At 39.1% G+C, this 22,887-nt stretch overlaps 1 protein-coding gene across 4 annotated transcripts in view; it reads left to right on the top strand.

Annotated features, from left to right (window-relative positions):
* CRIM1 (cysteine rich transmembrane BMP regulator 1) overlaps nucleotides 1–22,887 on the top strand; it is a 287,081-nt gene that overhangs the window by 231,566 nt on the left and 32,628 nt on the right. For 2 of the 4 annotated variants that reach the window (XM_024209732.3, XM_026649628.2), the window contains 2 exons: nucleotides 10,562–10,683; nucleotides 21,363–21,572. In XM_024209732.3, coding sequence (XP_024065500.2) covers nucleotides 10,562–10,683; nucleotides 21,363–21,572 — 332 coding nt within the window. The remainder of the gene's footprint in view (nucleotides 1–10,561; nucleotides 10,684–21,362; nucleotides 21,573–22,887) is intronic. The other 2 variants (XM_024209734.3, XM_024209733.3) reach the window with 2 other exon arrangements.

Here is a 22,887-nt window from a genome sequence, read left to right as displayed (position 1 = left end):
GTTTCTACCATGGAAGATCGCCCTGTAAGAAGAAGAATACCTTCCACAATTTCCAGTAACCTTTAATCATGGATCATCAAAATTATGTTGTAGAACAGCTCACTAATTTCCCCCTTCAAGCATGCACTCGAGTACAGCTCTGTCAAAAAGAATTCACATGCAAATCCGATCCCTCTTTTACAAAAATGCCATTAAATCCATACCATCAATTACAAAAGGATATTTTATTCTAGGTACTTCTGTGTCAGAATTGGTGTAATGTAGGTTAGGGCCAAATAGATCAGCTGAACACTTGATGAAAAGAAAAAAGTAAGTCCCCTGATTAATTTTGTTTTGAAATTTCCCAGACCCTCAAGTTTTTCTAATCTAGATCTTGTTATTCCACTATCTCTTGGCAGAACATTTTAGTATTCAGGTACAGGTGATAGTATTTTGTCATGACTAGAGAAGGTATTTTCTGACTTTGCCCAATTCCGGGCAGATACACAAAGGAGGAGGAGGTCATGAGGAGTCTTCCACAAGTTTTGCATCCTGTGCCGGAGCTGTCTAATTGTTGCACTTCCCCAAACATAAACACTGTGACTCTAGTGTCCACAGTGGCATAGGACAACTCAAAGGGAATGGAGAAGGGCAGGATCATGGCCCCTATCTGCCTCTTCACAAGTCAGGGTGCTAACTCCACAGGGAGGAGCACAGGTTGTACCCTAAAGAAGGATGGATCCATGGAGGAAGGATGATCTCAGAGTTGAGAATGAACTGGGACTCAGGAGATCTGGATTCAGTTCCCACCTGTTGCAGACTTCTTGTGTGACCTTATGCGAATCACTTAATCTTTCTGTGCTCAATTCTTCATTTTAAAAAATGGATATAATACTTCCCTACCTCACAAAGATCTAGTGAGGATAGAAGTGTTGATGTTTTTTTGAGGCACAGAGATACTACACTGATGACAGCCGTAGAAGTACCTTGACAGACCCATCAGTAGCGTTTGTGCTCCACTGATACTCCAGGAGACATTGTGTTTGCCTGAGGCACAAAGTCTCCTGGAATACTTGCTGCAACAATGCCCTTCTGCACTGCCTCTATGCATTTGTCTATACTGCAGCTGGCAGCATGCTTTCTACTATGGGTAGACAGACACATGCTAGCTCTGCTTGAGCTAGCAATCTACAAATAGTATAGTTGAGGCAGCAGCTCAGCCTAGCCACCTGAGTATGTACCTAGAATGTCCAGGTGGGTCTATACTCAAGTAGCTATGCTGAGCCGCCACCCATGCTACCCCTGCAGGGCCGGCTCTACGATTTTTGCCGCCCAAAGCAAAAACAATTTTGGCCGCCCTCCCCCCCCCCCGTTTTTTAATTACCCCACCCCCGGCCCCGCCTCAACTCTGCCCCTTCCCCAAATCCCCAGCCCTGCCTCCTCCCCCCAGGCTCTCAAGCCTAGGAGGGAGGGGAAGAAGCGGCGCCCGCGCCGCGGCCACTCGGAGTCTCCCCCTCCCTCCCAGGCTCTCAAGCCTGGGTGGGTGGGTGGGAGGGAGGCAGGGGGAGCAGCGGCGCGCAAAATAGCTGATTCGCGCGCCGCTGCTCCCTCTCCCTCCCAGGCTTGAGAGCCCGAGAGGGAGGGCGAGTAGCGGCGCGCGAATCAGCTGTTTGCGCGCCGTGGCAGCAGCAGCGGAGGTGAGCTAGGGCGGCCGGGCCACATTTTTTAGGGGCGGCATTCTGGCGCCAGCCATGCCGCCCCTAAAAATGTGCCGCCCCAAGCACCAGCTTGTTTTGCTGGTGCCTAGAGCCGGCCCTGTACCCCTGGCTGTGCTGCTATTTGTAGCGCGCTAGCTTGAACAGAGCTAGCATGTCTGTCTACTCAAGCCGGGAAGCATGCTCCCAGCTGCAGTGTAAACATATCTTACAAAAGCCACTATTGAGCCCTGTACATGCAGCTCTGCTGTTTAAATGCTATAGTTTTGCAGTTATGTTATTTATTTATTTTTATTCCTAGTCATTAGATGGTTAGCTTTGTCCTTTCTCTTGGTCGTGGATAATAAATTAAAATTGCATCCATCCTTTTGTTTAGCAGTTCCAGGCTTGGCATTCCATGTTTAATGTGGGTATTTCTTATATTGTTTCCTTTACAGTAGTTACCTTTTGTTTTGCTGGTTGGGGTTTTTTGTTTTCTTTTTTAACTTGGATACACTTTAATTGTGTCCTTCAGGGTTTTTTTCCCCTGAAACTAGGCCTAGATTTGCTCTGCTCAAACCAATGGTCCTTCTAATGCTGCTGTTTTTCTGTATATGCAGATAAGTTTACTGTTACAAACTCTCCAGGTAAAACCACCACATTTTATTGTTAATCATTGAGAAGTATTTTTCCATTTAGCTGTGTAAACCATAAACCATGACTCAAATGAATTAGCATTAGAAAAAGCTAGATTAAGGATGTCCAATCTGAGGTTATATCAAATTATTTTAAATGTTGCACATACAATTTTGCTATGGAAGCTAGATTGAAAGTTAATGTCTCGGGTTGTGATAAAAATCCTTTTCACAAAAGCTATCAATACAGGGGACGATGACTCTTCAAAGGATCAAAATACTTAAAACGATAGTTTCACTCTAAAAAATGCTTGTAATCATTGTGCGAATCCCTTATCATGCCAATGACTTGCAGATCAAATGTGCTCACTATACAAGTAAAAATATCCTTTTTTCTAATTGCCAGACCTGCCAATTCAAACTGGAATCTGAGTTATGCTGGGTTCTTTCCTGCTACTGCATAATCAGCAATAATAAAAGTTTTGCAGGACAGTTTATGCTCTAAGGCACCTTTGCAATTCATCTTCAGTGGGTTTGTGCATATGTAACATACTGTAACTTAGGGAATAATTGTGTTTGACAAAGCACAAGATGGAATAGAATCCACCACATTCTCTTTTAGCACTATTTCCTTATGTGAGTTTGTAAATAAAACATATCTGTGTCTGTAAAGTCAGCAGATAGGATTCTGAATATGCAGATCTCTCTAGCAAGAAATATAGTCAATTTTCAGAGTAGAACTACACTTAAAATTAGTTAACCCACTAATAATACATTCTTGGAAAACCAGAGTAGACACACATTTCATATTAATATTCAGTCCAAGGAAATCAACTGAAGTTCATGCAGTATCTGGGGAAATTCAGTATTCAGAATCAAAGGTCAAATGTTAAATTGGAAGAATTGGCTGGAAAATGATATTCTCAAACTCTGGATCTCTAAAATAAAGGAATTTTCATGAGTTTTGCAGAGTTAAAGACCAAATCAGGTTAACACAAGAATGCACACTGGCAGTATCTAATGCTAAGGGACTGCCTAAAAAAAGATTTTTTGGTAAATAACTTCAAGCACGAGATCAGAAATCTGTGGAATTTTTTTTTTTGAAAAGAATAAGACAAAATAGCATCTGAAGTATGTAAATTTCTATTAAAACAGGTGAGGAGAGCTTCCATTCTCTCTCTCTCTCTCTCTCTCTCTTCCCCCCCCCCCCCCCGGAAGGAAGTTGAAATTCTATTGTTTAGAACATAGTTTTTCTCTAATCAAGGGTAAAGTAGCAATGCAAAAGATGTTGATTTACAGATGATGTGGCCCAAGATTTCCCATAAAGTTTTCTGATCCCCTTTTCATCTGAACAGGTTAGACTTGAAAGACAATAACAAATACTAGAGGTGTTCAATAAGCGTTGGTAGCTTTGATTCAAATCCTGTTTTCCCCTTGAGAGGATAAACAAAGCCCAAACACAGTGGAAGTAGTGCAAATTGACTGCACAGAGGGAAATAGACTGTAAGCTGGCAATGCAGGGAAACTTTGCATGGCCTGTGCATCATGGGGCCGTTAAATGGAATAACTTGAGTGCTCACTGAAATGAGCAAGGGTTGCACAATTTATTCCTTATAAACTTATCACATTATAACTTTATCACTTAATTCAAAGGAAGATGTAATGTTTTCTTTATAGGAGCTTCCGCATGTTCCAGTGATTTTGGTACTCATTCATCTAGGGGGTTAAAGGTCATATTTGGAATAGAGTACTGGATGTCATAAGTTGAGTAGTTAAGTGTGCTTAGATACTTGCACAATCAGGCCCTAATTCATTAGTGCTATTAAAGAACTATAGCTCCTTATATGAAAAGTGCTATAGAAGTACAAGGTATTATATGAGACCTGTGTCTAGAGGTACGTAGGAAGCAGTAGTTTCTACCCTATACATATAGCGTGGATGAGGTAGTTTGGGTTCCTTAGTTCATAGAGGAAAGATAGATTGGGATTATAGGTTTTCTGTACTGAATATGAATAAGAGGTGAGATGTTGTCTTCCACTGTGAACAGTCATGCGGAATGGAGAGGGGTCTGTAGCTTATAGGAAGTGAATAGGAATTGGTTCTTTGATGTACATATGAACTATGTGAATTCAGGTATTGTGTTAACTATTGGAAATATTAATGGGACAGAGTGAAGGCAGCGAGTAAGGTGGGTTCTGATGAATATTGATAACATTTTCTATATTAGTTGATCGAGTAAAATGGACACCAGTAAATTTTTTTAGTAACCTTATCTCTAAATTTCTACTGTATGCCTTTCTTGTAATGTTGTTAATTACAGCCATAGTGTTATCTTAACAGTTTTTGTCTCAGAGCTGTCTTGGAGTTTTTTTAAGTAATTATTTTTAATAAGATTGGGTGATTTAAATTGTTGATCTAAATCACTAGGGTTTAGTTTATTTAAATCAGCTTGAGGCTTTCTAAAAAATTTTAAATTTGTACTATTGCAACTTTAGATTAAATAAAGTATAACAAACTAAACTATAAACACTGGTTGGCTGGGGTTTTTTTTAAGTGCCACTATTAGTAATGTCTTTTATTTGAATTTTACAGAACTGCTGCAGGCAAAAAAAAAAATATTGAAAATTAAAGTGCTGATCCTGCAAACAATTACGCAGGGAAGCATCATTACTCACATGAATAGCCCCAAACTCAATGAGACTACTCATGCTTAAAGTTAAGCTAAAATGGTAGTTTAACAAAAAATTTCCTGGCATAAAATCTGTCACTTCAAAACAAAATTGCTTCAATGTTAACAGTGAAAAGTTATTTCGGCTTTTGATATATTAACCAAGTTATTGTGGACTTTTTTAGACATGCCGAACAACATTTTTAAAAATAGGAACCTTAAATTAGACTCCCAAGCCCATATTTAGGCAAAAACCACCAAGGAACACCAGTCTCATTGACTTCAGACTGCAAACTCTTATGGAGCAGTATAACCTAGTCAAAGCACGTCAGCTTTTTTGACTTGTGGAAGTTCAACATATTGGAATGTGGAGTTGGTTGCAAATATAGCACAGCCTATGTTGTAATCAATGTGTTTGCGTGTGCATGGTTCTCAGAGTAAGGATGTTAATGAAACCCTGGAACTGTCTTTTTCATCAAAGATTAGAGCATTTTCAAGGTAAAACTTCTTAGTAGAAATACTCCCTATGTAAAAACTGAAATTCTGCTAACAATTAGGAAACTAAAGAAACAAGTAAAAAACATATTTGACTATAAAATGGGAATTCAGCATAGTTGTAGCCGTGTGAGTCCCAGGATATTAGAGACACAAGGTGGGTGAGGTAATATCTATTATTGGACCAGCTTCAGTTGATGAGAGAGACAAGCTTTCGAACAACACAGGGCTCTTCTTCAGATATGGGAAAGGAACTCCCCTCATCAAAGCAAAATGCAAGGTGGAACAGATAGCTTAGCACAAGTAGTTAGCACATATTGTAAGGGACCATCCAAGGTAGAGAGCCTCGCCACAGAACCTGATATCATACCAACATGTGAAGAACTAGAAGAATTCTTCCGCTATCTCCGCTTCAAAAAATTCTGTCACAACAATGATGACACCAATCACAACTACCATGTTCCCACCTACAGTCATAAGAAAAAAAAAATCCTCTGAGTGGACACTACAGAGTGGGCAAAACCACACTCTGGATCATTACATTGCTTCAGGAAAAAAAACTGACTGCGAAATCCTTAACATCACATCCACCATTATCTCTTCACTGCCAAGAGGACAGCCATATAGTCCCTGAAATCTAACCATCACATAGTGCTCAAACTAGCAAACGAAGGGGGTGCCATTGTAGTCCTCAAACATGATGACTACGTTAATGAGGCCAACAACTACTCTCTGACACCACCTACTACAAAGAACTCAGAGAAAACTCCACACCACAATTTACCCAGGAACTTAAGAATATCATCAAATCCTTCCACAAACAACTCTGAGACAGTCTACAAACTCATCCCCTGGGAACCCACCCCAGGGACCTTCTACATGCTTCCCAAGATACACAAACAAGATACAGGCAGACCCATCATATCTAGCCACAGAACACTTACTGAAGGAATATCAAGACTCAGAGATACCATCCTCAAGCCACACCCAGGGCCAGCTTCCTCCAGGACACGGCTGACTTCCTCCACAAGCTCCTCAATATTAACAACCTCCCTCAGAACGCTGTCCTTGCCACCATGGATGTCACTTCCCTATACACCATCCCTCACAATGATGGCACAGCTGCCTGCCTGAAATATTTACAAGACAGTGGACAACCCTAACCACCCTATATCCACCCCTAACACATCGCCAAACTCATCCTCACCCATAACAATTTTCCTTTCAACAACAAACACTTTCTCCAAACCATGGGAACGGCTATGAGTACTAGGACGGCTCCCCAATAAGCCAGCCTCTTCATAGGCCACCTTGAAGAAGAATTTCTGAATAAATGCACCACAAAACCAGTGATCTACCTGAGATACAGCGATGATATTTTCATCCTCTGGACAGAAGACTTAAACTTCCTCATAGATTTCCACTACAACTTCAACAACCACCACCTGTCCATTATACTCTCTCTGGAACACACTCATACCAGCCTCAACTTCCTGAACACCACAATCAGCTTCAGCAATGGAACTCTTCAGACAGCCATATACAAGAAACCCACAGATCACCACACCTACCTTCATAGGTTCAGTAACCAAACCAAACAGACCAAGATATCTGTTATGTACAGCCAGACACTCTGATACCACTGAATATGCTCCTAGGAGAAAGTTTGGGATATACTCCTTAACAAATTTAAAACTGCCTTCACCAAACGAGAAGTAGGATCGCATCATGGAATGGGACACCAAATACGCAGAAAGAACCTGCTGCAGTACAAAAATAAAAAACCCACTCTGACTGCACACACCTACTGCAGTTGTCACCTACTGCATCACACTGGAATCCATATGATGGGGTATCATCAAACAACTACAACCCATACTCAATGGGGACCCCATCCTGAAAGAAATCTTTCCTGAACTTCCACTTCTGGCCTTCAAACAACCCCCCAACCTCATCATCAGAAGCAAGCTCCCCACAGACCAGGACCCACCGACTCAAAGCGCATCAGATCCTGTCAGAACAACCGATGCAAAACCTGTAGACGTATCTCCACTGCTACTATGATCAACGCCCCCCACAACACACCTTTCCAGAGCCATGGATCCTACACGTGCCTATCACAATATGTGGTATACTTCATCCAGTGCACTAAATGTTCCAATAGGAATTATATGAAACCAGGCAATCACTACATTCTCAAATGAACTCACACAGGCAAATAAGACAAAAACACCGTATCACCTGTGGGTGAACACTTTTCATAGGTCAGATATAGAGTGATTGCTCCATCAGTCTTCATCCTCAAAGGAAACCTGCACAACACTTTCAAAAGATGAGCCTGGGATATATCTGCTAGATACCAAAAATCATGGACTGAACAGAAATACTAGATACATGGCTTATTATGACAATCTGTAAACCACTAACCCTTATAGTGCATTTAGTGCTTTTTGCTGTGATGCTGGGAGTTCCTTTCCCAGACATGAAGAGCAGCTCTGTGTGGGTTCAAAACTTCTCTCACCAACAGAAGTTGGTCCAGTAAAAGATGTTACCTACCCCACCATGTCACTATAAAATGGGAAGAAAATAAAGAATTACCAACATGTAAGTACAAAATCTTTTTTTTTTTAATTTAAAGAATGGACTTTAAAAAGAAACATGATTTTAAATCATTGATAGTTGAAAATTTGGAAGGGGGAAGAGGGAGTAATTATCTTTCACAAACTCCCTGAATCAGACTGGTTCAATTGACAGAGCTTAGAAACTCCATAGGGCATGTAAAGGAAAGGAGGCAGGGAATTCATTCTGTTAGTGTTGTGCTTGATGGGGATTGAAGGAGAGGGTGCATCAGTTCTGGCACTGAAAGGATTGCACTTGGTGGGATACATGGAAAAGAGGTTTTGTTGTGGCACAGAAAGAGTTACATTTATGGGGAAATGAATGGGTGTGGGGAATGAGCGCTGCCTTTCCATGTTCTCCTCTAGGATGGTTTTAGTGGAAGAAAAATGTACCTCTATTCCCCAACCTTATGGTTTACCTTTACCTTTACCTTAATGCTTCTCGTTGCCCTGCATGCATGCCTTCCCTGCATATCTTCTCTGCATCAATTTCCTCATCACACAGTCTCTCTCTCTCTCTCTCTCTCTCTCTCTCTCTCTCACTTTCTTACCATTCCATGTCTTTCAGGCCCCTTGCTAGGGGTACTGAATCAAAGATTGAGCACTCAAGGGGGAAGGCATTGGGGAGGTTAAAATTCCAACAACTACTATCCTTCCTGGAATGAGGTGTGCATATGAAAAGATGCTAAAGCTCAAGATGTTTTGATAACCAATGGCTTTGAGGCTGCAAGGTGAATAAAGAGTATAAATGGTGTGGGATGTCTGAGAAAAAGACCATTATAAATATTCTGTGATTTTTAAGAAAATAAAAACAATAGCTTTTAAAATTAGTAGATTGCTATCTTTGCACCATAAAGCTAGAAACTTACTTTTAATAAAAACTTAAATTAATATTACTTAAAATCTTACCAAGTCTTACCCAAAAGATTCAAAGGCAACAGTCATTAACACTCCTTACGAAGGGCAAGGGTTGTGGATTTTCCATCACTGGCGCAAAAAAAAAAAAAAACAATCAAGATTAGATGTTTTTCTAAAATATATGGTGTAGTTCAAACAGAAATTATTTCAGGGAGGTTCTATGATCCATTTTATGCAGGCGGTCAGACTAGATTATCACAATGGTTCCTTCTGACCTTGAAAGCTAAAAATCTCTGAATTGTTGAGGACAACCATGTTAACACTACTTGAGGGTCAATACTGTACTTTAAATATAATGTTCCAAAAAAGTTAGACCAGTTTTACTAAAATGAAATAGATTTGATTTTTCAGACTTTCGTATTTCACTTACATCCTGTTCAGTTATCCCCAAAACATTATTTATAGACTCTTATTCCTTAGATGACCACATTTAGGAAATGTCAGGTATATTGATTTAGTTTTGGCAAAGTTAGTGAGCTAAGGTTGGTTAATTAATTCCAGCTTTATCTATGGAGCGGTATCATTTCACTGTAATACTATGAGACCATAACTTCTGTTTGAGCTGTAGCATATCTATTAGAAAGATATCTAGTCTTCATTTAAAGACTTCAAGTGATGGAGAATTCACCAAATCCCAAGGTAAATTGTTCCAATTTATTCAACTTTTTGCAATCTATCCGTTAACCAGTTTTTAATCCACTTAATATAGGCTGCATTGATTTTGTATAGTGTAAATAGATTTAATAATAAAACATGATCTCATCAAAAAACAGTAACAAGTTTGTTTGACAAGAACTATTTTTCATAACACCGTATTGATTAGCATTACCAGTGTTACAGAACTTGGTTTGTGATTACAAAAAAAACCCAAATCTCTTGCTTGTTTCAATGTATTTATCTGGAAGGTGAGAAAATGTTTCTGTACTTAGCTTCTATATTATGTATCTTCACAAAGGTACTCTATCTTTCTGTATTAAAAAGTGTGTAACTATGCATTCACTGCCTTTACCGCTTGGTTATTGGCATTCCTCATCTTATATTTCAATGTTACTTATTTAACATTTTCAGTTACATCCCTGGAGCATTTTACATGAGTGGAGATCTACTGTATATTATTGGAGAAAAAAAATTACTTGTAATTTTTGTTCTCAGAAGATAGTGATTATAATAGATCCCCACTTACCCTTCTATCTTCTTCACAGATTTGGAGATGTTCTATTATATCTACTCTATTATTCTTTCACCTGAAAAAAGAACTGATTGTCAAAAGCAGTGCTGGCTCATCAGCACTTAAATGTACCAGGCAAATGAAGTGGCCTAATAGCTTGAAATTTAAATAGGGTGTTTCTGCCAGTCACACAGAGGGAGCACAAGCCAAGAGTGGAGATCTATTTACCCCTTACCACCTTTGAGTACAAGAATTACAATTATGGGAATTTTTTTTACTTACTTAGTCACTTCAGGGGAAGCCTTTGCTCTGAAGATCATGGGCATTTTTTAATCAGACATTTAAAGTGATCTGCTGACCTTTGACAAATTATTTCGGTCATCTAGGAAGAACAAGCATGGCTGTGACATCTGTCGCTGTAAGAAATGCCCAGAACTTCCTTGTGGTAAGATCTGTCCAATGGGCTTCCAGCAGAATAATCATGGTTGTCTTCTCTGTAAGTGCAGAGGTAGGTGTGAATGCATTACCTCCATATCTATGTTTGTTTCAAAGCAATTAGAAGCTAGGAGAAATGGAAAGGAGTGGTACATTATATTAATAAGACTTGCAACTTGGTAACTCAAATGGTGGTAGTCAATTTCATTTTCTGTAGGGGAGGACCCCGTATAGTAGGGCTTTGTTACCATTTGTAGTTTTTGTGTTTTAATGTCAGTCTAGTAAAGGTACACATCAGAGTTTTTTTGACATTTTAGACCCCAATGCATCTTCCAGTGAGAGTCAGTTGATTACCTTTAGTAGGATTTCAATCAGGCCCTTAATAAGCCTGAGAAAACTGATTGAATTTCTCTTTGCTTCTTTCACTGGAATATGTGTTCTTTAAATCTATATTTAAATTTTTTTAAATATTTCATTTGACTGCCACCTGACCCAATTCACTGTACATCATTGCATCAGTATTTGCACGTTGCTTTGAATGTATAAAACATTATATAAGTGCTAAGTAGTAGTATTTCAACTGAGCTGTAGGTTGCTTGGTAGCTAGGTGAATATTATTTTTTTCTGATCCTGTTTAAATACATTTAATCTTAAGTATTATCGAAATAATTTGCTATTTCATCCCTCTGCGTCCAACAAGTTCTTAGAGACTTCTGGTTTGTTAAGTAAAATTAACAAATAACTATTTATTTTGTTAAAATATATGATTCTTAAAAGCTTTTACTTTTGTAAGTTCACTTCTCTTGTCTGTAGAAGAAAACTTAAGGAAAAAAGTTGGTCTGTGGAAAACTTCAGTTTTCCTTCGAGTCACAATGAACAGTGTCAAAGCTTGGCAATAATGCACAAGTTTTGACTTAACCTTTGGAGACTTTTTATGTTCCTTCCTATTGGCTATGTACAATATGATCCATATAGTTTTATAATAGCTAAACAGTGCTGTATTAATAAACAGCTGGGATTTATTTCAACAACATTTTGCAAAATGTAATTGAGATAAGATATTTAAATTTCTCTTTAGTGAACAATACAAATGTTAATCAGTGTTAAATAGTGTTACTAGCCTCATGCACTCTCATGGTCTTCTATTACCTCTATTCTGACACCTCTCATGTGCCTCTCCACCTCCTCTCTCCAGGTGTGCATCACTTCCTGTCTCTTATATCTCTTCAAGAATGTCCTGCAGTTTCTTAAACTAAACATGTTAACACTAAACTATACTTCTTATATAGCCTCCTAATGACTCTTCTGTCCACGCTTTCTCCATAACCGTTAAAAACTCCATTTCCTCAAAGTTATATTTTCTGGGTTATCTATAACTCTACTCTATCTTTCTCTCCTATATCAAAGCACTCACTATATCTTACTGCTTTTCCTTCAATAACGTTTCTAAAATCTACTCTTCCCTTTCCTTCTCCACAGTCAAGACCATGTTCTTATACTGCTTCGACTGCTATAACTTCTTTCTTTCCCATCTTTAATATATTCAGTGTTCAGCAGCTAAAATGGTAACCATTTCTCACTCCTTAAAAATGAGGCTGAGGAGTTTGTTTTATGCAGAAAGAGACAGGAAGTTGGTGAAAGGAAATGAGCTGGGGTTGGCATGGTGAAATGCCTGACTCTCACTGTTGAGGCTCTGCAAGAGCTCTGCCCCTGCCTACATCTCATCTCCTGTGACTCTAAAACTTTCCTCCTGGTCTCTGCCACTCTTCACACCTCATTACTCTACTTTTCACCTCTTACTACTCTCACCATTATGGCTTTTTTCCCCACTGATTTCTCTATAGCTGGAACAACATCCCTCTTCTTTTGCACCCAGCATCCTCATGCTTTCCAATCTCTCTTCAAAACCTATTTCTACTCTACCATTCTTGTCATATCTCAAATGCTGTTTAAATATATTAGAATATAAATTATTCACTCACTGTGAATATGTATATAGAATAATAGGACTCAGATTATTTTAGTTTGTTTTAATCATTGTCCTTCATTTCCCTATACTTTTTATCTGTCTTTATATTTTGTCATATGTTTGGCTAATTTAGGTTCTTTGAGCGGGGACCATGTACTTTTCAAATTTCCAAAGCACCATCCAAACCTATGGCTTAATTTTCTGTTGCCACATACGGCCACTGCCTCAGTTTTCTTACCTCATCTGGGTAATTTACTTAGCTTTATGCATAGCTTCTTTGTCAGCTGTGGCTTGCTTACCCTTCTGTTCTTGCCTCTTATCCCTCCTCTTAGGCCTGTCTGAAATTTTCTTCCAGGGCTTCCATCTCCTGGACTCTCTACCACTATACAAGCTCCCTCCGTAGTGAAAACCACTGCCAATTTTGCCTCTTTCCTGATCTGTATTACTGGGGCTTTTCTACAGCTCTGTCCCCTTTCCCAGCATGCACTTCTGCCCAGACTACAATGCTCAATGTCATTCTGGGGCTCAACCTGTGAACAGGCTGTGGCGGCCATGTGATCTTCTTTCTTGAGGGCCAGCACATGCTGGGTCTATATCAGTGTTTATTAATAAATAAATAATAAATAAATAATAAATAAATGTCAACAGTAAAAATGTAAAAGTCCTACAGTCTGTACTTTTCTCCCAGCATCTCGCTCTACACATGAGTATATGCATGTACGCATGCTGCTCTAACGAACTGTTTTAAATAGTTGTACTTTTCATCAATTGTTAGCTTTTGCTCAGCCTGCATTCACACAACCCTGAAGTATGAGTGTTAGTCACACAGCAATTTTTACTTTGGGATTTACATGTGCACAAAATTTACTTTTATATTAATTCTCTTAACATTGTAACAGTTGCAAGAGTTACATATCTAAATAGGTTTAAACTGTGTTTTAGCACTTAAATAAAGGCTACTTTGTGCAATTAAATTTCCCATGTCCATCCAGGCCATTCCTTCAGCTGTAAAAGTATAGCTTGTACTATACCAGTCCTGAGCACAATCTCATTTATTTAAAGGACTTGGGGACATCGGAAATCTTCAGATAAACAGGATTTTAAATGAAACTTGGAGGTAGTTGGCCAGCTAGCTTTAGAGGAACTATGATCTCAGGCATTCCAGATACCTGCACAATCTGGTGAGACACAGTAAAACCATTCTTTTGTTAATCAGGTCTTTTGGTTAACCAAAGATTGCTTAAACAAGGAGGTACAGTTACACCACTGTATATGTTCATGTATACTTGTTCAGCTACATTTTCTAATACAAACATGTCTGTGTATGTCAAGTTTTTTTGACCCTTATAATTTTCAGATGCAGTAGAGTCATAGAAATTCGGGTTGGCAAACATCTAGAAGGACACTCAGCCTATCTCTGTGCCAATGTAGAATAGGGCTTGAGACCGGTGTAACTCTGTCCAACATGTCCCCTTTTAATAGGCAACCTTTAGTGAGGCAGGCAATAATTCTTGAGTGGTCTGTAGGCCTTGTACTAATGCCATGTAGCATGTGGATTAACCACTGTTGCCCTTTGTAACATCCTTACATGGTAATGTAACGTTACTGTAGGCAGCAAGCACTGTATAACAGTGCATATCACCTTACGGTAGACAAGTTTTTGAAAAGATGAATTCTAAACTGCTTATCTATTTTCCCTTTTTTTTTAAAACCTAACCAATTCCATGTTTCTTGGAAGACTAAGATCCCTGCATTCTCTGTAGCAAACTAGGCTTAAATTATTCAGCACTCCAGTGCAGCAGACTAAAATACCTGTGGCTACTTCAAGTACATTTAATAACAGAGTTTTATTTTGCATTCACTGTGGAAAATGAATGATAACAATCAATAAAGTATTTCTTGTGCTATTTAATTCTTATGTTAAATTCCGTTGTCATGCTGCTCCTAGATGTTTAATGTGCCCATGATTTTTATTTGTAATGCAACTTTGTACTGTAAACATTGTATTGGGGAAGATGTAGATTTTGGCAGCTGTGTAAGAGACCGTTTGGTTTTTGGCTCTAAGGTAGGCACGGAAAGCACTTTGGTTTTAGAGCACCAAGAGGCAGTTGCAGCTTTTGCCAGAGGGGAGGACTTGATTTCTTCTTTCCCAATCCTAGCAACCTTTGACAGCAACCAGCAGCACCACTAGTTCCTATTCCTGTATCTGCTAGTGCAGCTAAAATTATAGATAAACACATTAATGTAGCTGAATGTTTTAAGCCAAAATGATGGGCAATGAAAGAGTAACAGTGTTGATTATTATTATTTAAGATGATGTCATTAGGTCTGAGTCAACACCTCATTGAGATAATCAGGAGTCTTTTAGAGCTACTGTTTGACAGCTTGCATACTCATGTAGACAATTCATCAGTTTAAACTTAGTTCCCATTTGGAAATCTATCTTCACAACTATAAGAGTTAAAACTTTTTTTCTTTGTAAAAGGTTAGATTCTGGAGTACAATTCTGAGAAATTCCTAGGGCACAGAATTCCAGGATACTTGGAGACTTATCTTAAAAAAAAAAAAAAAAAAAAAAACCCTATAATCAACTTAACAAATCTGGAACTAGAAATTCTAGATTTTCTATTTTTATTTACCATGTCTGAGATCTAATCTTGTTAAATAGTTAAGTGGCCTAAAATACAAAATAGTGGACTGTCCTGTAGGTTATAACTTGAGTAATGAGTGTCTGTTTCATTTGCTGGTTTTTCTTTATATCACACAACTTTGAAAAGAGTGTCATTTTTTTTCTTTCTTTTTTTTTACAAAAAACTACCATTGAATTCTACTCTAGTGAATTTTTTTCTTTGCTAATGGAACAAGTTTACATGAGCAGATCATAATCATCTCATGTCTGATTATAGTTCACTCAGAAAAGTTGAATAATACATATTCATTTTCAGTGGCCGAGTTCATTAAAAAGAATACTGCTGCTATTGATCTTCCTGGAATTAAATCACTTTAACAATATAGCTAATTAGGGAAAATAGATACAAGAAACATACTGTTTATTTAGTTTTCTATTTTTTCAGACAAGACATTGAATAACAAAATACAGATGTGAAAAACTTGAGCTTATTTCACTCATTTTTATTATGTGCCTTTTTCAGAGAAAACCATGCAAAAACGTATGTAATATATTTTAAATGACCACCTGTCACCAGAAAAGATTTCTATAGAAAAGTTTTGTGTGTGCGCAAAAGAAGTCTATTTTCACCATTTTCAAAGACAGAGAACATGTGATACATGATCCTGTAGTACTGAGGGCGATTTCATGACAAAGATCAGCAAAATGTAGACAAAGTATTTGCCCCACTTTGTTACATGGTGCTAACTAATGATGGAGGTATTAGCCATTGACATAAAGAGTATCTCAGCAAAAGGCTGATGAGAGCAAGGATGTCACAACTGACATTTGAAGGGAGAAAGATGCCCTATTTGGTTCTTCAGTTATTCTGATCCATGTTATGCAATATGCAGTTTGAATAAGGCATCAGTCAGTATGATGGAGTCAGCCTTAATACTTCTGCTTTATTATGTCCTCTTATCTGAGTACATATAAATCATATATTACTGTAAAGGAGGGCAGGGAATGGTACAGCAAAGGAGTGGTTTGATGGTGCTTCAGGCCAGTGCAATAAATCATTCTTTCCCAATCAAGCACATATTGGAGGATGCCTACTGGTGCCTCAATGCTGGCAGATGTAGTGTCACTGTCACTGACACTATGTCTTATGGTAGTATTTAATACCCAGGCACCCCAAGCTAACTGACAGCCCTATAGTGTGTCCTTCAACAAAATCTGTTGCCTTTCTCTCCAAGGCCAGATAGCAGTTAACTCAGCAGTTGATAACAAGGGAAAGGAAGCTTGTTCCAATCTACCCTTACACACAGCAAATTACTCCTGCCATTGCTGCTATGATTACTCTAGATTTGTGCCCATTTTCTTCCTGTTGAAGCCTCTGGCTTCCATACATATTGCAAATTACTATACCTGGATAGCAGGGTTAATCAGACAACATTGCTCAACTAAAGCGGTCCCAAAACTGTACACAGAGCCAGGGTAAATATAGCTGTGTACCCATCTAAAGATCTGTTGGATTCCAAGCAAAAGAAGCTTTAATTTCTTAAGAGTAAATTTGAGTAATTAAGTGTAAGTTTGAGGAAGGGAACATGTTGGGGTAATAATTTCAGTACTGTTACCTGCAAAGAAGCTAAGTGACTTAAACACAATAAAGAAGTTACTGTGTGTTTTAAAGCGTGATGCAGATATCACAGGTTTAGATTTATAGGACATTATAACAGGTTTTGGTGTAGTTGTGAGCTATAGTGAGCTGGGGGTTAGTTATCCCGGAGGTGTGCCAGCAAATTTGCAGCAAGATTCAATGGGATTTTTAAAGTTTTATTTTTGGGAGGGGTTACTCAAATTTTTAATAATTTGACAAAAAAAAATAAAAATGCACAGCAGTACATCAAACAAAAATGTGTAATATTTAATGTGCAAGGATCCAATTGTAAATATATTGTAATTCAAAATGAATTTACTAGAGTTGTCAGTGGTCATTATTGAGATACAGCAATGTACAAGGAGAAGTAGTTATATAGATTTGAGTTTGATATGACAGACCACTCAGAAGGGTTGTCTTCACTGCAACAGTCAGTACACTAGAGCTAGCCTAGCTCAAAGGAGAGTGAATGACCACAGGCAAATGTGATTCTCGGATGAATCAATTGAGGCATTTCCAGTAGAGAGAGAGGACTATGAATGCCATTGTACAAGGCATTGGTAAGACCTCATTTGGAATATTGTGTACAATTCTGATCACCCATGTTCAAGAAAGATGAATTCAAACTGGAACAGGTGCACAGAAGTGCTTCTAGGATGATCATGGGAATGGAGGGCCTATCTTATGAGACTAAAAGAGATTGGCTTGTTTAGTCTAGCAAAATAAAAGCTGAGGGGAGAGATCATTGCTGTTTATAAATACATCGGGGGCAAATGCCAGGAAAGGCGAAGAGATGTTCAAGCTAAAGGACAGTGTTGGCACAAGAACAAATGGATATAAACTGGCCATGAACAAATTCAGGCTGGAAATTGGAAGAAGGTTTCTAACCATCAGAGGAGTGAGGTTCTGGAACAGGCTCCCAATAGGAGTTGTGGGGGGCAAACAACTTAATTAATTTTAAGAGCAAGCTGGACAAACCTATGAGTGCAATTGTATGATGGGGTTGCTTGTGATGGTAGTGGACAAAGCTCAACCATCTTGGTTCTGGTTTATGTCTTATGTTCCTAAAGCTCATGCTTCAGGTTTCATCCGGCCACCAGCAGGGGTCAGGAAGGGACACCCCCTCTCCCCCGGTGTATTCTTGGAGGGTTTCTTTTATATCCTTTCTCTGAAGCTTCAGGGATGCCCACAGCTGAAGATGGGACATTAGGCGCGGAGGACCAGGGCTCTGAGGTGGCATTTGAGCATTCTCTCTCTCAGGTGCTTGGTTGGCTGTTTCTTGCTCACATGCTCAGAGTCTAACTGATCGTCATATGTGAGGTCGAGAAGGAATTTTCCCCTCTGTCACATTGGCAGTGACTCTGGGATTTTTTCACCTTCCTCTGTAGCATGCAGGTGTGGGTCATGTGGCAGGATTATGTGGGTATATCTCATTTAATCATTTCCCTCCCATTGCAGGGGCCTGGAATACTGGTGCACCTTTGTCCTTCCTATTCTCTGCCTGTGGTTCTTAATAGTCTAGTCTCCTACGGATTGTAATACTTTGGTCTCATTTTGGTTGTTGGGTTTAGTGTGCTGGTGCTGGGTGCTGTTAATTGCCTGTGATGTACAAGAGGCCAAACTAGGTTATCTAGTGATACTTTTTGGCCTTAAACTCTGTGACTGAAGTAGAATGCTAAATCACCACCACTAGAAATGACTTATACCTGGAGCTCGCATTTGGAGTATACCAGATTGCATCAGGTGACAGGTATTTCCAAAATAATTTCTTTGGGGAGGATACTCTTATACACATCCAAGGTCTTCACGTGTCAGTATATCTTTCAAAGTATCACCAAGTGGTATATGCACTATTTCCTTTTTTTGAAATATCTTACTTCCTTGTCACATTATGTATCAGTGGATCTCAGACTTTAAAGACTTAGTATACGACTTCTAAATCTCAAAACTACTTGCTGTACTACTTTAAGTAGTGTAGCTACAGTGAATTCTTATTCTAATAATGTACTTCAGACCAATTTACTTACCATGTTTGTGGCCTACATACCGCCAGTGGTACATGCACCACAGTTTGGGAATTACTGCTCTAGATGTTATCAAAAAAGGACAGTTGCTACAAAAAAAAAAGAAAAAGAAAATCCAGCATTCCTTTTCACACACCTCTCCATTTTCTTTTATTATAAGCTGAAAAAAACGCTGAAAACGAGCTACAAGAAATACACAGAAATTGCAGCTATCACTTAGGCAAGAGATTACCAAAATAAGTTATTTAACATAAATAATTTCTCATGCAAACATGTGTTACAGCAGTAGAACCTGAAAGCAAGTCAGATCACCGATATCCCAGCCCAAAGCCAGTCACAGAACTCCAACCATAACCACTTATTTTTTAAAAATCCATAGAACCAACCAACCAACCCAGAATCTGAATCCTTCTGCAACATCAAATCTCATGAAGGGCATGAACAAGTCTGTCATCCCTGTCTATCCTGGCCACAGGAGCCAGGTCAAAAAAAGTTACCCAATCCACTAACTAATAAAGCAACACAAACTGTCGTAGTCTCACCCACCAGTCAGCACAATCCAGGAACAAAACAATTTTCAACATTTACTAACTCTCTTCAAAATAAATCACATATTGTAATAATCAAAACAACCCAAATAAATATAAAACAGATTCATGGTATGCGAGATATTTTCATTCACTAGCATGACCTGTCATAAGTCTCTTGTGGCTTCTTTTCAGTCTATCACTTGTAAAGTATGTAAGGTCATACCTCATTCATGGAAATACTTCTCATGTCACACTATCCACTACCATGAATTCACATAATGTATAGGAAATTATATTCATTGTAACATTTTATATTACATTTTCTGCTAATAAATTTGCTTATGTTTTCTGCCATTGCTTTTCTTCCTGCCTTCATTTTTAATTTCCCCTCTAGTATTTAGCCTGTCATACCATTTCCTCCATCAAGAAAAAGGGTTGAGATGAAGTGTTTTCCTACAGCCATTTTCCCCTCTAATGTTTGTTAATCCTTCTTTCATTCTTTTATGCCATCTCTCCTTTCCTTTGCCCCTCTTCCTTTTTTTTCCTTCCTCCTCTCCAAGGTTTTCTTCAATCACTCAATCCTCCACTTCCTCTTTATTCTCTTTATCCCCATTGCCTCCCCTGCTTCCATGCTACGTTACTCACTTTACTGAGTGTCAACATAGTCCAGTGGAGGAGGGAGACAGGTGGTACTTTGGGGAGACTAGAGTCTTGAGGGTAGAGGAAGAATGCCAGGGTTCTCTTAACCGTTTCTCTCCCATCTCTGAGGAGAATGCTGGACCCAGTCTCCAGCTCCTGTGAAAGTGCTTTGGAATCATATCTTCCTATAGACCAGGGGTGGCCAAAACTTACTTGCCCTCCGAGCCGCATATGACAGTCTTCAGACATTTGAGACCCAGAGCACACCTGCCAGGAGCTGGGGCTTGGGGTTTCAGCCCCACTCCTGATAAAGCCCCGAGCCCCAGCAGGTGAACCCCGCAGGACTGAAGCCCCGAGACCCTCCTCCCCGCTGGACAGACGCTTCTACCCCACCACCCCACTGAAGGGCAGAGGTCCTGAGCTCTCCATTTTCCCCCCCCCCCCCACCTCCCCAAGTCTGGTCGGTAGAGAACAGGGGGTGGGGGGCGGAGGCGGCTTGCGAGCCGCACTTTAATGGTAAAAGAGCGCATGTGGATCACGAGCCACAGTTTGGCCACCCCTGCTATAGATCAAAAGAAGGGAAGCTGAAGATATTCCCTTTTCATCCCTGGAGGTACTGGAAGAGAGAGTGGTGGCTCTTTGGTCTTGTGGTCACCTCCCTCCTAATGGGAGGGTAGCGGCTGAGCGTGTAGGGGGTCAACCCAGGAACTCAGAATGCAGAAATGGACCAAACTCATCCATGATGTAACTTCATTTAAATTAATGGAGTTACATCAGGGATTAATTCAACCTTATGAGCATTGCTCTTTGATATTGCTCTCACTCTGCTTGGGTAATCTTATATTTGCTGTCACTACTGTATGAGCAGCAATATGCCTATCTCGGAATCCCAAGCAAGTGACCACCAACCCATTGCAATCCAACTCGAAAGATATTCCAAGCAGAGCACATTGTCTCCTAGTCATAAGGAGATGTGCAAAGTTGTTTTTATCAGCATTGACATGCCAAACCAAAATTCAGTTTCTATGTGATTATGACCAGTGCATTATCAGTAGATAGAAGTGATTACTGGCTTTCTTGTGGAAGATGCATCTAACCACAGCATACATGATCATTTCACCTTGGTACACCATGCAGAGGCTTGTTTCAAGTGCTCCTGAGGCTGACCATATTTCTAAGTCTGGGTGAAAGAAAGAAACAGAATAGCTAATAATAATAATTAAAAAATAAACCCTTTAAAAACAAATCTAACGAAGGTATGCACTGTTTTTTTCTAAGCAACACTTTGACCAGGGCACGTATTTTCTGATCATTTTATGCAGAGATACCAGATTCTGTTATGCCACCAGTTAAAACAGGCTCTTGCCTGTCAATGGATGGGCGGCGTCATGAGAAAGAGGAGAGCTGGCATGATGGTTGCCGAGAATGTTATTGTCACAATGGACGGGAGATGTGTGCCTTGATCACCTGCCCTGTACCTAACTGTGGCAACCCTACCATACATCCAGGACAATGTTGTCCATCGTGTCCAGGTAAAATGTTGTATTCTACATTATATAATAAATCAACCGTGCTCCCACTTGTGTGCAAAATTTCCTCACTCATAGTTAAGGCACAATTACAAGTCAAGAGACCAGGTTTTGATGCCCAGCTATGCCAGAAACTAACGTGGGTGATTTTTCTTGTTTTCTATGGTTCAGTTTCCCCAGCTGTAAAATAAAGGTATGAATACTTATTTCACATGGCTATTGTGAGGTTTAATTCATTAATATTTGTAAAAAGTGTTGCAATTCTAAAATACTATGTTTCCAGTTTATTAGCTGTGATGTCATATGAAAATCTTCTGATAAGCCATTACAAAATAGTCATCATTTTTATTAAGTTAAGAATGAGATTTCATTAATGGTCATCTATTGATGGCAGTGTTTCAGTGGGTCTGATGGGAATATTCATTCAATCAGATTTCTTAATTAAATGAATATTCTGATTGCATGTTGCAGAACAGAAATGTTTGCTCCTGTAATGGAAGATTGAGTTCTCTTTTTGGGTAGGAAGGCTAAGTACAAATAATGTAGAATTACTATGTTGTTTTTAATTATAACAGAATTTACACATTAAAAATACTTGAAAGATCTTTACTTGTACCCACCATCTAACTTAATATAAAATTATTTCATTTTTCGTTGCTCACAGGAGGCTATTTTATATAATAAGCAATAATTATTACCTTAATAGATATTAATATATAATGAATTAATATCTGAGTTACTGGATGGTAGGTGGCATTGCATAGTAAACATCAAAGTAATAATGATATTAATAGTAATAAAATGCTAAATCAGTAGAAAACAAGTAATTAAAAGGATTCAGGTAATATTTTACTTTGTCAGATAAAACAAAAACAAGAAACAAAATAACAGGAGTGGAAATTACTATTTAAATTAGTATCTTAAAATTAGTTAAAACGATGTTAGTTAAAGCTTATGTTAGTATTAGGGACTTACCTAGTACTAGGATTTGGCTTCTATGACTGAAGCAAAGTCCCCAGGGCTCAAAATTTGTCCCCACTGTGATGGGTATTCTGCTAATACTCAAGAAGCCTTTTGTGCCCTGAAGAGAGGCATAGCCCTGATAAAAGCTCATTCTGTCGCTCCCTCTCCAAGAGGACACAGAAGGTGAGAGAGGCCTGTCTTAAACTACTTCTGGAGTGCTCTCTGAGAGCCTCCTCAGAACTGCAGAAAAAGGGGCCTACCGGGCTTAAATAAGCATCTTCAATCAGTACTCTAGTGAGCTGTGTCTCAGCTTGAGCGCCCATGCTCGCTCATTGAAGAGACCTAAACCTCCATC

Source organism: Terrapene carolina, unplaced genomic scaffold (assembly GCF_002925995.2).
Source record: "Terrapene carolina triunguis isolate 2854851 unplaced genomic scaffold, T_m_triunguis-2.0 Scaffold85, whole genome shotgun sequence".
In the NCBI taxonomy this organism is placed as follows: Eukaryota; Metazoa; Chordata; order Testudines; family Emydidae; genus Terrapene; species Terrapene triunguis.
Note: the sequence above shows the minus strand (reverse complement) of the source record. Positions and strands in the feature narration are given on the sequence as shown.